The following is a 15,755-nucleotide window of genomic DNA, read 5'->3' on the forward strand; positions in this document are numbered from 1 at the left end:
AAAGACCAGCATCACTGTGGTGGAGTCTTCTGGGAAGTATTTCCTCGGGGTCAGCAAACAGAGGGGACCCGCACCTCTATTTCAAGCTGGAAGCAGGACTTGGTAATGTGTAAGAGTCTCCTGCATGGTTCTGGTGTTGAAAGCATGAAGGGGTCACAGAGAGCAGCTGAGGCTTGGGACCCTGAGAGGCCAGGAAAGGCCATAGGTGAAAGTGCAGCTTCAGTTGCAGCGAAGACCCCAGGATTGAAGGGGTCATGGAGAGAATCTGAGGCTATGCACCCCAAGAGGCAAGAAGAGGCCATTGGTAAAGATGTCGCCTCAGTTTCAGTGGAGACTCCAGCTTTTTGGGGATGCCAGGACCATGGGATGACAAAGGACAGCAGTTAAGTGTGGAATGGAGCTGGCCTGGGTCTGCAAGATGAGCTGAGTGTGCTGTGGACTGCAGAGTCAGAGCAGTGGAGCAAGCCAGTAAGCAGCATTCCTCCATGGCCTGTGCTCCAGCTCCTGTTTCCAGGTTCCTGCCCTGAGTTCCTACCTTGGGCTCCCTGATGAACTACAACCTAGGCGATATAAGCTGAGTAAACCCTTTCCTCCCCAAGCTGGTAGTGGTCAGAGTGTTTTGTCAAAGCAATGAAGAAACAAACTAGGACAGAGCACTTACTTACATGTAGGCAAAATACTCAAACACATTAAATATGTAAACTAAAAAAAAAAAAGCTTAAAACTAGGATTCCTATCCTTCCCATTTGTGAAATGCCAGTTTGACAGGATAGATGCTGGTGTGTACTTCCCTGACAGGCCACTTTACATATTGCTTAAAATTATAGTTCCTATAGGCTTATTTTTAAATTTTTTATTTACTTATTTTTATTTTATGTGCATGAGTGCTTTGCCTGCATGTATTTAAGTGCACCCATGCCATGCAATGCCTGAAGAGGCCAGAAGAGGATGTCAGATCCCCCTGGAATTGGAGTTATGGACTGTTGGTTGTTAGCTGCCATGTGGGTGCTGGGAACTAGACCTGGATCCTTTGCAAGAATCAGTGCTCTTAAGGACTGAGTTATCTCTTTAACCCCTAGACTTACTTCTTAAGTTTTAAACCTGGAAAAAGAAAAAGCTGACTAAAATGAGGTGGGCATGGTGAGCATGCTTGTAATCTCAGCACTCAAAAGACTGAGGCAGTTCAAGGCTAGCCTGGATTCATATTGAGTACCAGGCCAGGCTAGGCTAAATAGAAAGAATGAACCTGGCTCAAAAATCTCAACCTCTTGTCCTCTCCCCAAAACAAGACTAAAATGAAAGATACAGGAAAATTTCGTTGAATTCCAACATACTAACAGTGGTCAGGCTTGATGGCACACATTTGCAATTCCAGCAATAGGATGGTGATCGACTACAAGGCCAGTCCTGGCAACGTGGTGAAACCATGGCTCAAAATAAAACTAAAGATTGGGATGTAGTTCAGAGGTAGAACACTTGCCAACTACACTTATGAAACTAAACTTATTCCCTAGAATTTCAGGGAGAGTGTTCCTTGGACTGTTAAAATGTTTGTGTCACGTGGCTTTTTCTTTTTATCTGACTTTTTCTCCCGCTTTATGACAGGGTCTCCCTAAAGAGCCCAAGCTCACCTTGAACTCTGAATTCTCCTGCCCCCAGCCTCCCAAGTGCTGGATAAAACTATAGGTGTGTAATACTGTGCCACTGCATTTTTCATTTCTGTTTTCACTGTATAGAAGCATCACTGAGTCCTAGGCCCCAGGTAGGTATTGCGTAGGTCTGATCTGCCACTTCTGTAATTAGAGAACCAGAATCTACTTGATTAGATTACTATGAGGACCAAAAAGGAAATACACACACAGCCAGGTATCTGCACATAACGAGCCCACTTACCACTGTGAATCATCATGCAATGGCACAAACATGACCTTCACAGCAAATTTATAAAGTTAAACCAATATACTGTATGTGTGCATATGTATGCATGTATGTACATAACATGAATACAACAGAGTAATTTATTATCTTTGCATATAAAAGGGTCCTAAGGTAAGAAAACACTCTCCTGCCTGGTAGTGGTTAAAAATCTCACCATCTAGTTCTAGAGTAGACTCTTCCTCCCCAGCACCTCAGTGGCAAGCAGTGGGCTTGCTCCTCTCAGCTGCCCAGCCCAGCCCAGCCCAGCCCATGGCTTAACAGAGCTCTGACCTCTGTTGACTCTTCTTGCTCATTGATGACTAGGAAGGCATCTTCTGCAGCCTGCCGTTTGACATCTGCTATGGTTTGCTCCATTCGTGCTCTCTCAGTTGCAATTACTTCAAAGGCTTTCTGCTCCGCCTCGGCTACAGCCTTCTGTACCTCTGACATGGCCTGAATTTTCACCTTATTCACAGCTTCTTCTGGAAGAAAGTGAGAGTAAAACCAACTGGCCAAGAAATCTTTTCCCTCCTAACTCACAGCATTTTTCCTTTTTGGCGGGGTAGGGTGAGAAGTTGGGATTTTAGATATAGGGTCTCACTATGTAGCCCTGGTTGGTATCAAACTGTGGTAATCCTCTTGCCTCTGCCTCCCAAGCAGTGGCACTACAAGCATGTGCCAACATGCCCAGCTAACCCACAGCATTTCTAAGGAAGAATAGAGTGAAAATAAGATATACAGGGGTGGATGTAAACATACAATCCTGTGTATTTTTACAAGTGCTCACCTATTATTCATGCAACTGTCTGCTAGGTACACATGGAGGGAAATATACCTAGCACTGAGAATACATGAGTGAGTAGAGAGCACTCATTCTCCTATTTGTGATCAAGTATACTAGTGGCTTAGGTACCATCTCATGTCACAATGAGAGACTAGAGTGTTAAGGAAAAAAGTGGTGAATTCTATAAGGAGCAGGAGGATCAAAAAATGTGTTTTACATGTCTTGTTTTCCAAAGAAAAGGTGAACTGCTGGGTGTGGTGGCGAATGCCTTTAATCCCAGCACTTGGGAGGCAGAGGCAGGTGGATCTCTGTAAGTTCCAGCCAGCCTGGTCTACATGGTGAGTTCCAGGCCATCTCAGGCTACAAGGAGATCCTGCCTCAAAAAGACCAAAAAAAAAAAGGAAGAAAATAAAAGGAGAAAAGATGACAACTGGAAAGCTGGGGCATGACCCAGCTGAGAGAAGAGGCTCTGAGTTTGCAAAGAGCATGGGGGGTGCGGGTGAGGAGTCAAAAAGAAGTGGAATCAGAAGTGGGCAGAACAAAAAGGGTCTGCATGTATAGTAAAGGAGGACAGTGGTAACGTTATGCAATGATATGGGTGACAGAAAAAGAGCAGGCAAGTGAGATGATTGAGGTGCTTAGAGGTGTCCAGATGCCAGTGATTAGGGGATACTTGGACCCTTGAAGATGAGCACTGTTGAGAAACATGGGCTGAAGATCCATATTTGGGCAGAATGCCCCAAATGCCTGGTTCTTGTCACTTCTTACATGATCCACCTTGCTTGGCTTCCATAGAGAAGACACTCCAAATACATGCTCTATGCATGTAGGCCTTAGACAATGGGAATGTAAACATAAAACACCTCTCATGTGAGTCCACAAGACTATACAAACTGGACCTGAAGGCACTCTCTAACAGACTGGCTCTTACACACAGCACAGGTTCAAAGGACTATTTAATAGTGTTCTAGGCTGCTTTGCTATTAGTTTCCACTTTATTGATTATGCCTTAAGAAAATCTTCATCCAGAGACAAGGACTTCAGACTTCTTTGTCTTAAGACATCTGCACAGTTCCATTAATGTAGCCTACCACAGCTATCCTCTTCAGCCTCTCACTACATTAGGTAGATTTGTGGGGATGGGAGTGAGACTGGGGGTAGGAGTGGAAAAAGGGTCTCATTAGGTAGCCCTGGCTGGCCTAGAACACACCAAGCTGGCCTGGAACCCAGAGATCTGTCTGCCTCTGCCTCCCAAGTGCTAGGATTAAAGGCCATGCCAGGCAATGTTAGGTAGGTTTGGAGTACATCTTATCTTCCCAGGTACATTTTATTGCCATAAATTAAGGACAAGTCAATTTTAAAATCATAGTTTGGATAGCTATCTTACTGGAGAGGAAGCACTGTAGCAGAGTGAGAACTTGGCTCTAGTTAGCCCAAAAGCAAAGTTGGGCATTTAACCACAGTTAAGAAATCTCCCAAACAGTCACTAGCTTTAAGGAGATTATGTATATAGTAATCTTTCCCTCTAGTTTATGGTGATTTTCTACAATTCTGTTTCATTTATTATCAATGTAATATACATTTTCTCGCTTCTAACATATAGCTTTCTAAACTGTTTAATGTAGCAAAATAACAGCTTGTTTTGGTATCAAATTATAAATGAACATGCCTGTAATTCCAGATACTCTGGAGGACATACAGAAGGATGTTGACATCAAGGTCAGCCTTGCCAACTTAGTGAGACCATGTCTTGAAATAAAATAAAGATTGGGATGGTATTTCAGGAGTGGAACACTTGCCAAGTGTACTCAAGAATCTGCATGTACTCACTGTTACTAATTGCATGCATACTCATTTGTGCATGTGATGAACACACGTCAGGGATGAATAAAGGCTGAACACATACACACACACTTTACCATTGAGCTGACAACCTCTAGTCCAAGAACAATCTTGAGTAAGATAGAGGCAGTAAAAGGAAGCTCAGAGGTATTAAAGACCTGTGCCAAGTTCGGAACTGGTGGAGATGGCTCAGTGAGTAAAGCAGGTGCCATTAAAACGTGAGGATATGAATTTGGATCCTCAGAACCCATATAAAGTTGGATGTGGTAGCATGCATCTGTAATCCCAGCGCTCCTACAGTGAGATGAGAGGTGGAAGTAGAGTTCCCAGAAGCTCCCTGCCAAGCTAGTCTGGCATAGGTAGTGGCAAACAGGAGACTGTCTCAGGGCCTAGAGGGAGCCACTACAAACTCTTGACCTTCCAGAGATCACAACAGGCAGTCTAGGAGATGTGTGCAATCAGCCAGAGGGAGAGGAGCAGGAGCCAAGTGCTCCATGAGAAGGATATTATTGGACAACCAAAAGGCCAGTTACCAGCATTTCCCCAGTATATGTTCCCAGCTTGCATAAACTAGTGAGCTCAGGCAGCCTACCAGCAAACAGATACATACCAGTTTTCTTCCAAAACTCCACAGGAACATATCCTGTTCCTGGCCTACTGGTGAATTCCCGCTGAGAATCTACATAAGAGAGACAAAATGCTGCCTTTTATTAACAGTTTTCAAACCCAAGTTCTCATACATGCGAGGCAAGAACTATACAAACGAGCCCTAGCTCTGACACAAAATTTCTTCTAATCAGATATCTGATTTACCACTTAGATTCAAACATGTATTCCGGCTTGATACAAAAAAACATTCTGAATAAGAGCTAGCATCAAATTATGAAACAGAATACTAAATTTTTACAAGTATATGTGTATGTATCTTTTTTGTATGTGATATTGAAGATCAAACCTAGGGACTGTACATGCTAAGATACATGAATTCACTACATCTTGATAGGGAATGAAGCTCCAGGTTTCATTATTCCTACATTATTCAGGCTGCTCTGGAATTCTGAAGTTCAGGCAAGCCTTGAACTCAGATCCTCATGTTGTAGTCTCTCGAGTAGCTGGATTTACAGATCTGTGCCAACAAGCACAGATGAAAAATTTACAACTTTCAGAATTAAAAACTGGGAAAAATTATCTTGAAATGTGAACACTGAAAATTTTCTAAGATAACACTAATTTATTAAAAAGTGTGCCTATTAGAAAATGGGGGAAGAGGCAGCACATCTACAATTTTATATTTCTGTATTATATGATCTTTTTTTTTTTTTTTAGGGTAGAGGAGTGGTGGCAAAGATAGGGTTTTACTATGTAGCTCAGGATGGCCTCAAACTCCAGATCTGCCTGCCTCAGCCTACACACTGCTGTTCTATGACCTTCTTACAGGTCAATTATTTTTAAAATAGCATTTAAAAACATTTAGAAGCTGGGGAGATGGCTCAGGGGTTAAGAACATGTATTGTTCTTGCAGAGGAGCTAAGTTTGAGTTCTAGTGCCCACGTTGAGTGGCTCAAAACTACTTGGAACTTCAGCTCCAGGGGATCCAATGCCTCTAGCTGATGCAGGCACCCATATGTATGTTCACATACCCACACACAGACACACATACATACACATAATCTAAAATAAAATAAATCTTTTAAAAATTTAAATATGAGTTGGTAAAATGACTCAGAAGGCAAGGAAGGGTACCTGTCACCAAGCCTTAACACATAAAACACTCAGTAAACACCTGTATGGGTGTTAACATGAAAAGTAATAATAGTCTGAAAAGTCAGAGAAGGAAACATGAGCACATAACAAAATGCAGTATCTGAAAAATATCATTTCAATTTTAACAGATAAAGGATAGGCTTATTTATTTATTTCCTTATTTAGTCTTTTTGATAGAGGGTCTCCCTGTAGCCCCAGCTGGCCTGGAACTCACTACATAGACCAGGCTGGCCTTGAACTCACAGAGATCCCCCTGCTTCTGCCTCCTGAATGAGTGCTGGGATTAAAGGTGTGCATTACCACATCCAACTTCTCATTGGCTTTTTAAAAACAATCACAGGGACCTGATTTTGATCCCTGGAACTTGCATAAAGGTTTGGAAGGGGAAGGAGATAATGGACTCCCCCAAGTTGTCTCTGGACCTCCACATATGGGCTGTGGCAAACTTATGTTCTCCAATAAATAAATGATACTTCAAAGAAAGCAATTACTCTTATTGAAAGCCTGGGTCTCAACTCAGATCAATTAAGTCGGAATCTCTGGAGGTGGGCCAGGATATTTAGTTTTCTCAAGGTTTCCAGGTGGGTTCTGATGGCAGATGGCATCTAGGGATTGAACTCAGCACTCCTGGTTCAGGGTCTTTCAAACCGCATCAGAACCATCATCTGTCTGTAGGGGTAGGGTGTGTGTGTGTATGTGTGTGTGTGTTTAAATTTTTACTTATTTTTATTTCTTATTTTTTTGAGACAGAATCTCCTAGCCTCAGCTGGCCAAGAATTCACTATGTAGACCAGGCTAGCCTCCATCTGCCTGCCTCTACTTCTGGAGTGCTGGGATGAAAAGTATGAACCACAAGACTTGGCTTATTTATTTTTAAAAATATTTTATTTACTATTTTTATTTTATGTGTATGCATGTATTGCCAGCATGTAAGTGCACCCATGACGTGCAATGCCTGCAGAGGACAGAAGAGGCTGTCAGATCCCCTGGAACTGGAGTTACAGACAGTTGTTAGCTGCCATGTGGGTGCTGGGAATCGAACCTGGGTTTTCTGCGAGAACAACCAGTGTTCTTAACTGCTAAGCCATCTCTCCAGGCCCGGCTTATTTATTTTTATGTGAATGAGTATTTTCCCTATATACACACATATATAAAGCGCGCGCGCGCGCGCACACACACACACACACATATGTGTGTGTGTGTGTGTGTGTGTGTGTGTGTGTGCCATGTGGGTGGAATGTCCATGGAGGCTGGAAGAGAATGTTGGGATCCCTGGGACTTGTGTTACAGATGGTTGTTAGCTACCATGTGGGTACTGGGAATTGAACTCGAGTCCTCTGTAAGAGCAGTCAGTGCTCTTAACTGCACAGCCATCTCTCTAGCCTCCTGTTTTTGAAGTTTTTTTGATCAAAGGAACTGGATTTTATGTTTTTGTTTCTTATGTTTTGTTTCTACATCCCACATAAAAAGGAGTCAACTGAAACCTGGCTCAAGAGCCATGGCTGTAGGTGAGGAGGGAGAGTGCAGCCCTTAGCTACTTAGGATAAGACACACATTATTAATGCTGGCATTCCTCAATCTTTTTCTTCCAGTCTTTTTGAGACTAACAGCTGCCTCTCTATGGAAAATGCTAGGACTGTCATAAGAAAAAATTCATTCTCTTTGATGAACATTTGGGAACTTAAAAGTGGGTGGGTGGAGAAAGTGTGATCACAGATGGCCTGTCATTCAGCTTTGCTTTTGGATAGGACACCTTTTCAGTTTTGGAGGGAAAGTGATGGAACATTTTGAAGGGAATAACTGGTTTCCTAGATGTACCCTTGGGAGAAGAGCTACTCAAATCTATGTTGCTTTAAGCTGGGAAAAGACAAGATAAAACAACCCAGCTGATGGAACAATCTTGGTCTGTCTAACCAAATTCTTTTTTTGGTAGGGGGAGGGGAGCCTTATTTTGAGATATGGTCTGCCTGTAGCCCCAGGTGGCCTGGAGCTTGCTATGTGGATAAGGTTGGCCTAGATCTCACAGAGATCCACCTGCTTCTGCCTTCTGAGGGCTGGGTTTAAAGGCGAGTGCTATCAGGCGCAGCTTGCTAACCAAAAAAAATTTTTTTTAAATGTGTATGAGTGTATTGCCTGCATATATGTGAGTGCACACGTGTCATGCAATGCTGAGGTCAGAAGAAGGCTTCGGATTCCCCTGGAACTGGAGTTAAGGATGGTTTGTAGCTGCCATGTGGGTGCTGGGAATCAAACCTAGGTCCTCTGCAAGAGCCCTTAACTGCTGCTCTTAACCGCTGGGCCATCTCTCCATCCCCTAACCAAATTTTTAAAAATATATATTTTGCCGGGTGTGGTGGCACACGCCTTTAATCCCAGCACTCGGGAGGCAGAGGCAGGTGGATCTCTGTGAGTTCAAAGCCAGCCTGGCCTACATAGTGAGTTCCAGGACAGGTGGGGCTACAGGGAGACCCTGTCTCCAAAAGAAATATTTTTATTTTACGTGTATGCATGTATTGCCTGTGTGTAGGTAAGTGCACCCTGTCGTGCAATGCCCTTGGAGGACACAAGAGGCTTTTGGATTCCCTGGAACTGGAGTTACAAACAGTTGTTAGCTGCCATGTGGGTGCTGGGATTTGAACCCAAGTCTTCTCAAATAACCACCAGTATTCTTAACCACTGAGCCATCTCTCCAGCCCCTCTAACCAATTTTTTTTTTTTTTTTTTTTTTTTTGTCTTTTTGAGACAGGGTCTCCTTGTAGCCCCAGCTGTCCTGGAACTCACTATGTAGACCAGGCTGGCTTTGAACTCACAGAGATCCACCTGCCTCTGCCTCCCAAGTGCTGGGATTAAAGGCGTGTGCCACCACACCCGGCATAACCAAATTTTTTGAAGGAAGCCACCAGATATCGAAGGGGAACTGGGAAAGAGGAAGCAAAGTGCAGTGAATATTTTCATGGAGGAATACTGTAAGAAACAAAGAGAAACCATTAAAGTACCTAGCTGTGACATGCATACTGTTCTTTCTCTCTTTTTCCTTCCCTCTTCCCCTCTCTCCACCACCCCTTCAGATAGTTATAGGCAAGTACTCAATCATTAAGCTACATCACAGTTACTATATGTTAATTTTCACCAGGTTTCTGGTTCCTCCCCCCAGGTAGGCCATAGAAACTTGAATTTCTCTTCCCCAAGACAAGTGCCAGAAACTCTTGCCTTCACCCCCAGCCCCTAACAAACCTTTCAGTATTGGACTGGCCTTGAAGAAATCCTATCACATGCGAGTGTGGCAGTGCAGGTCTTTATTTAATCCCAACACTTAGGAGGAAGAGGCAGGCAGATGTCTGTGAGATTGAGGTAAGCCTGGTCTACACAGTGACCAGCTGGGGTTAGAGGGAGAACCTATCTCAAAACAAAACAAACAACAACAAAAGAAATTTTTTTATTACTTGTTGGGTGTGGTGGCTCATGTCTATAATCCCAGCACTAGGGAGGCAGAGGCAGGAGGACTGCAGCAAGTTTGGGGCTGGCCTGGGCTACAAACTAAGACTGTCTCAAAAATCAAACCCAATGATAACAAGAATGTTTGAATCTACACTTGTTTGGTAATAGGTGGTAAGACCGTCTTCATTCTGGAGGGGTCCTGTCTGAACAAAGTAATCCTGCAGAAAAGCCAAAGAACACAGATGCACACAAGCCTTCCCAGGTCTCCATCCAGTCTACTGTAATTAAATCTCCAATGACAGGATTCAGAAAGCTCCTGGTTAGCTGAACACGTGGAATTTGTGAATGTGGCAGATGCAGAGAAGCTCTGCATCCCTTCTCCCATACCTTATCTTTGGAGTTTCTCATGTGTCTGAGCAACCTGAGCAAATTAGTCAAACCTAAGGCGAGAGATGGGGGGAAGCTTAGTTGAGAACCAATGGTCAGAATCTGGGGCTTGTGACTAGCTTCTAAAGTAGAGGGGAAACACTTGGTGACAAACACCTTTAATCCAAGCAACTCAGGAGGCAGAGGCAGGGGGATCTCTGAGATCAGGGTCAGCCTGGTTTACATAGTGAATTCTAGGCTAGTCAGAGCTACATAGTGAGACACTGTCTCAAACAAAACAATGAAAGTGGACGGGATGGGGCAGTAGGATGGTTCAGTGGATAAAGGCCCTTGCAGGATCCCGAAGACCTGAGTTTGATCCCTGGAAATCACATGGTGGGTGGGGTATCAACTGCTGTAAGTTGTTTTCCAACCTCTACATACATGACATGGCATGTAACCCCCGCAACAAAAGTTTAAACAAATTAAACATAAATGAATGGGAAAGCAAAATGGTTCAGTGAACTAAGGATATTTGCTACCAAGCCTGATGCCCAATCTCTGGGACCACATGGTGGAAGGAGGTAACCAATTCCCTCTACAAGTACGGTACACACACACACACACACACACACACACACACACACACACACACACAGACACACACACCACAAACAAATAAATTTTAAAATGCAAAAAAAATTAAGGACTAAACAATGGATTTTCCTTTAAAAATGTTTTAAAAGCTTTTTAATGTAAGAAAATGGATGAAGTCATGAAGACTAAGCCATTAGGTCTTTTTGAGACAGGGCCTCCCTGTAGCCCCAGCTGGCCTGGAACTCACTATGTAGACCAGGCTGGCCTTGAACTCACAGAGATTTGCTTGCCTCTGCCTCCCGAGTACTGGGATTAAAGACATGCACCTCCAAACAGACAGAATGGAATAGGCTTAGAGGATCCCTACATAGCAGGTATACCCTGATGTAGGATGCAGGTAGGAACAGATCTGCACTTTATTTTAGCCGGGCATGGTGGCACACGCCTGTAGTCCCAGCACTTGGGGAGGCAGAGGCAGGCGGATCTCTGTGAGTTCAAGGCCAGCCTGGTCTACATAGTGAGTTCCAGGACAGCTGGGGCTACAGAGAGACCTTGCTTCAAAAAGACAAAAAAATAATAATAATTTTTTTTTTTAAGTCAGGCATGGTGAAGTATGTGAAGAAGTTCTCCTAAAGATGGCAGGGACTGAATATTCCATTTATTTTTCTTTTTAGTCTTCATAATAACCCAAGTCTTCCTAACTTCACAATTCAGCACCACCTTCCTTTAAAGTAAATTAGACTTGCTTGCCACAGGTGGTGCTATGTGCTTGCAACTCCATCACTTGGGAGGCTGAGGCAAAAGGGCTAAGAATTGGAGACCAGCTTCAGCTATACAGTAAGACCTTGTGTCAAAAAAGAAAAAAAGCAAAAACAACGCAAACAAAAACCATCACTGATTAAACAAACAAAAACTCAGATTTGCCATTTTAGGAAGGCTGCAGTTCATTCTGGCCATTGCCCTCCCCTCCTTACCGTTGCTCAGAGAATCTGTACTCCCAGGGCTGTGCTGCCTAGAGACTAGCTCTGTCCCAGTTTTTCTCATCTCTGTGTTTTCATTAAATCGTCTTTTCCAGTAGTTGAGTTCTTCACGATCAGATTCCTGACAGCGTCTCAGAACTGCCATGGAGCGCCTTGTTTTTTCTACCATTTCCATAATGCAATTCAGGGCCTGAGCCAGAAAGAAAGTCAGATGGAGAAAAGATAAGGAAAGTCAAAGCAGGAACACTGAAAATCAATGAGGAAAGTCAAAGCAGGAACACTGAAAATCAAGGATAGGTAACTATAACAGGGGAAAAAGGGTGGTAGATTTTACAGGCTTAGGTATAAATTTTACAATTTAAAGCCAATCTTAGACCTTCTTGTTAAATATATACACCCACTCTTTCCTATCCATGGAGCACTGACTCTAGGACCCAAAGTAGATAAAAGTTCTAAGTGTTCCAATTCTTTTTATAAAATGATAAAGCATTTGCATTTATTCCATGTACCTCTACCCAGACACTTAATCATTTCTCATTGTTTATAAACAAATCAGTGTTTATAATACCGAAATGCAATATAAATGCTATTTAAGTAGTTTTTAAGGAAAAAAGTCTTTTTTAAAAAAATTTATTATTTTTATTTCATGTGTATTCGTGTACTGCCTGCATGTAGGTGAGTGCACCCGTGTCGTGCAATGCCCGTGGAGGTCAGAAGAGGCCGTTGGATCCCCTGGGACTGGAGTTACAGACAGTTGTTGGCTATTATGTGGGTGCTGGGATTCAAACCTGGGTCTTCTGCAAGAATAACCAGTGTTCTTAACCGTTGAGCTATCTCTCCAGGCCTGGGAAAAAATCTTTATAGGGACGAGTGAGATGATTCAGTGGGAGTTGAGTAGGGTGGGGGTTGTCTGTGGTGCCAAGCCTGATAACTTGAGTTTCGTCTCTGGAACCCACAGGGTGGAAGGAGAGAACTAACTTCTGTAGGTTGTCCTCTGACTTAATGTTAACTTTAATGTGCTGGGCATAGTGGTGCATACCTTTAATCCCAGTACTCGGGAGCAGAGGCAGGTGGATCTCTGTGAGTTCAAGGCCATCCTATTCTACATAGTGAGTTCTAAGCCAGCTGGGGCTACAAGGAGACCCTATCTCAAAAAGACCAAAAATAAATAAATAAATAAATAAATAAATTAATTAATTAATTAAAAAAATGTTAACATGTTCACTGTGGCAAAGGCAAACCTATATACAGACTCCAAATAAATAAAAAGAAAAAAAGAAGAAAAAAGAGGGGCTGGAGAGATGGCTCAGTGGTAAGAACACTGGCTGCTCTTGCAGAGGACCCAGGTGTGGTTCCCAGTGCTCATGTGGTGGCTAACAACCATCTGTAACTCCAGATCCAGGGGATTCAATGCCCTCTTCTGACCTCTGTGGGTACTATAAAACATGGGTGTACCTACCTACATGCAGGCAATACACTAATACACATAAAAAAATAAAAAAAGCTAACATACGTAACCTTATATAAAGAGACTCAAAGATACTTAAAAAAAAAAGAGTTGAGGTCTGATGGCTCACACCTATGGAAAGCACATGAGAGGCTGAGATGGGAAGACAGTCATGAGTTCAAGGCCAGCCTGAGCTAGATGTGAGACTGTCTCAAAAATCCGGAAAGGGCCAGCAAGATGGTTCATCTGGCAAAGGTGCTTGCTCAAAAACCTAATGACCTGAACTTGATCCCTAGAATCCATGTGCAAGGAGAGAACCAATTCCCAAAAGGAGTCCTCTAATCTCCACACTTGAGTCATGGCATGTACACATTAAAATAAATTTAAAAAACAAACACCACTCCCAGCCAAGTAAAACAAACAAAAGAGAACTAAAAGTAATAAAGAATTAGGGAAATTAAACATGCTAAGATTCTTACATGATCAAGATGTTTCCATTCATCAGCCCATTCCCTTTCTGTCAACCGGTGGTCCACCAACTCATCTTGATAACCTCCATTGAGACCTATTAGAAATTAAGAGATTCAATTGAAAGACTATAGAATAATTAAATTCTATCAAGTGTACACAGTCATGTCAACTGAGAACACACTATTTAAGGGAATAATTTACACAAAATGGCATAACCAATAAAGGATTGATATTAAAATTAAAGCACTCCAGGAACTGGGGGTGTAGTTTGGTGGCAGAATGCTTACAACATACTAGCTCCTGTGTGCCATCCCCACCACTTCAGAGGCAAAGCCCAAAACTCTTAATAATCAACTTAATAATCAATTGCAAAAGACAAATATTCCAAAAGAAAAGCATTAAGATATAAAGATTGTAACAGAAAAGGAAATGCAGATAGTTCATAAACATGAAAAGACAGTCAATGTCATAAACAAGGATTACAAATGCTTGAGATAGCATTTACCAGTCAACATATGGGACAAAATATCAGAAACACTGTGTTTGGCTGGGTATGGTGGCACACACCTATAATCTTAGCACATGGCAAGTAGAGGCAGGAGAATCAGAGTTTAAGGCCAATCTTGGCTGTGTTGCAAGTTCAAGGCTAGCCTGAGCTACTTGAGACTCCATCTCAAATAAACAGAGAAAATGTTATGTGTTAAGAAAGATTTAGTACAATGCAAAATTAAAGCCATGGTGTACTGGCAAAAGACTAATATTGCATTATTTGATAAACACAGAGTTTCTACAAATTACCAGAAGTGAACAAGAGTACACAATCAAGAGTGCACAGAAGTAGCAGTTGGTCACTGTTTAAACCCCATCGTACATTATGGCAGCACTACTCAGTCACTGAATTAACACTCCTAATGTCAGTCTGACTTTACGGGGGGGGAGCATGTGATGCTTTGGTGAGGGCTGAGAACCATTATAACAGGGCAGACATTTATAATTATGTCTGATAATAATTAAAGTATCTGCAATGAGCCTGGCACACAAAGTATCAAGGCAGGTGAGTCTTTCAAAGTATACTTCAAGATGAACATAGATTTTTTTTTCCCCTCCTAAAATTATTAGAAATACAAGTAAAATCTGACAAGATAAAGTTACAGCTACTTTTTAGCATTTTTTGTTCTAAACAGGCAAAACTGTATGAATAGAAAAAAGCATAGTTGAAAAGCATAGTTGAAAAACAAAACAGCTGGGCTTGGTGGTGTACACCTATAATCCCAGCACTCGCCTATAATCCCAGCACTCAGGAGGCAGAGGCAGGCAGATCTCCGTGAGTTTGAGGCCAGCTTGGTCTCCATAGCAAATCCAGGCCAGCTAGGGCTACAAGGAGACCCTGTCTCAAAAAGACAAAAAAAACAAAAAACAAAAAACCCAAAACTATTTTATTTATTATTTTTATTTCAATTGCTGAGCCATCTCTTGAGTCCCCCCATCCCCAAGCCTAGGATTTTTTCTTTTTTTTTTTGGCCTTCTTGTGTCAGGGCCTCCTTATAAGCCCTAGCTGGCCTGGTATTCACTATGTAGACTGGGCTGGCCTTGAACTCAGAGATCCTCCTGCCTCTGCCACCCAGAGTGCTGGGATTAAAGATGTGCACCACCATGCCTGGCAAAAAGGCTAGTTTAAAATTTTTAATTTATTATTATTATTGTTGTGTGTATCTGTGTATGGCTGTGGAATCACTTTTCTACATCCACCTTTATATGAGTTCCAGGAACCAAACTCAGGTCTCCAGGCTTTTGTGGTAAGAGCCTTTACCCATTGGAGGCTGAAGAGATGGCTCAGCAGTTAAGAGCACTGGTAGGGCAGCTCTTTCAGAGGACCTGGGTTTGATTCCCAGCACCCACATGGCAGCTAACCACCTTCCACAATTCCAGTTCTAGGGGAATCCAACACCCTCTTCTGACCTCCACAGGCACTGCATAACACAGTACACTTATGTACATGCAGGCAATATACTCAATACACATAAAATAAAAATTAAAAAAATATTAAAATAATAAAGAAAAATATTTTGATTTTTTGGTCTTTTGAGAAAGTGTCTCCCTGTAGCCCCAGCTGGCCTAGAACTCACTATGTAGACCAGGCTGGCCTCGA

General features: G+C 42.5%; 1 protein-coding gene across 4 annotated transcripts in view; it reads right to left on the reverse strand.

Moving 5' to 3' along the window:
• Positions 1-15,755, reverse strand: part of Cbfa2t2 (CBFA2/RUNX1 partner transcriptional co-repressor 2) — a 157,123-nt gene that overhangs the window by 21,191 nt on the left and 120,177 nt on the right. For 3 of the 4 annotated variants that reach the window (XM_029557153.1, XM_008855056.3, XM_029557152.1), the window contains exons 7-10: positions 13,615-13,700; positions 11,683-11,878; positions 5,154-5,222; positions 2,209-2,399 (exon numbers count right to left, since the gene is read on the reverse strand). In XM_029557153.1, coding sequence (XP_029413013.1) covers positions 2,209-2,399; positions 5,154-5,222; positions 11,683-11,878; positions 13,615-13,700 — 542 coding nt within the window. The remainder of the gene's footprint in view (positions 1-2,208; positions 2,400-5,153; positions 5,223-11,682; positions 11,879-13,614; positions 13,701-15,755) is intronic. The other variant, XM_008855057.3, reaches the window with a different exon arrangement.

This window comes from Nannospalax galili, unplaced genomic scaffold (genome assembly GCF_000622305.1).
Source record: "Nannospalax galili isolate Female #2095 unplaced genomic scaffold, S.galili_v1.0 scaffold1408, whole genome shotgun sequence".
In the NCBI taxonomy this organism is placed as follows: Eukaryota; Metazoa; Chordata; class Mammalia; order Rodentia; family Spalacidae; genus Nannospalax; species Nannospalax galili.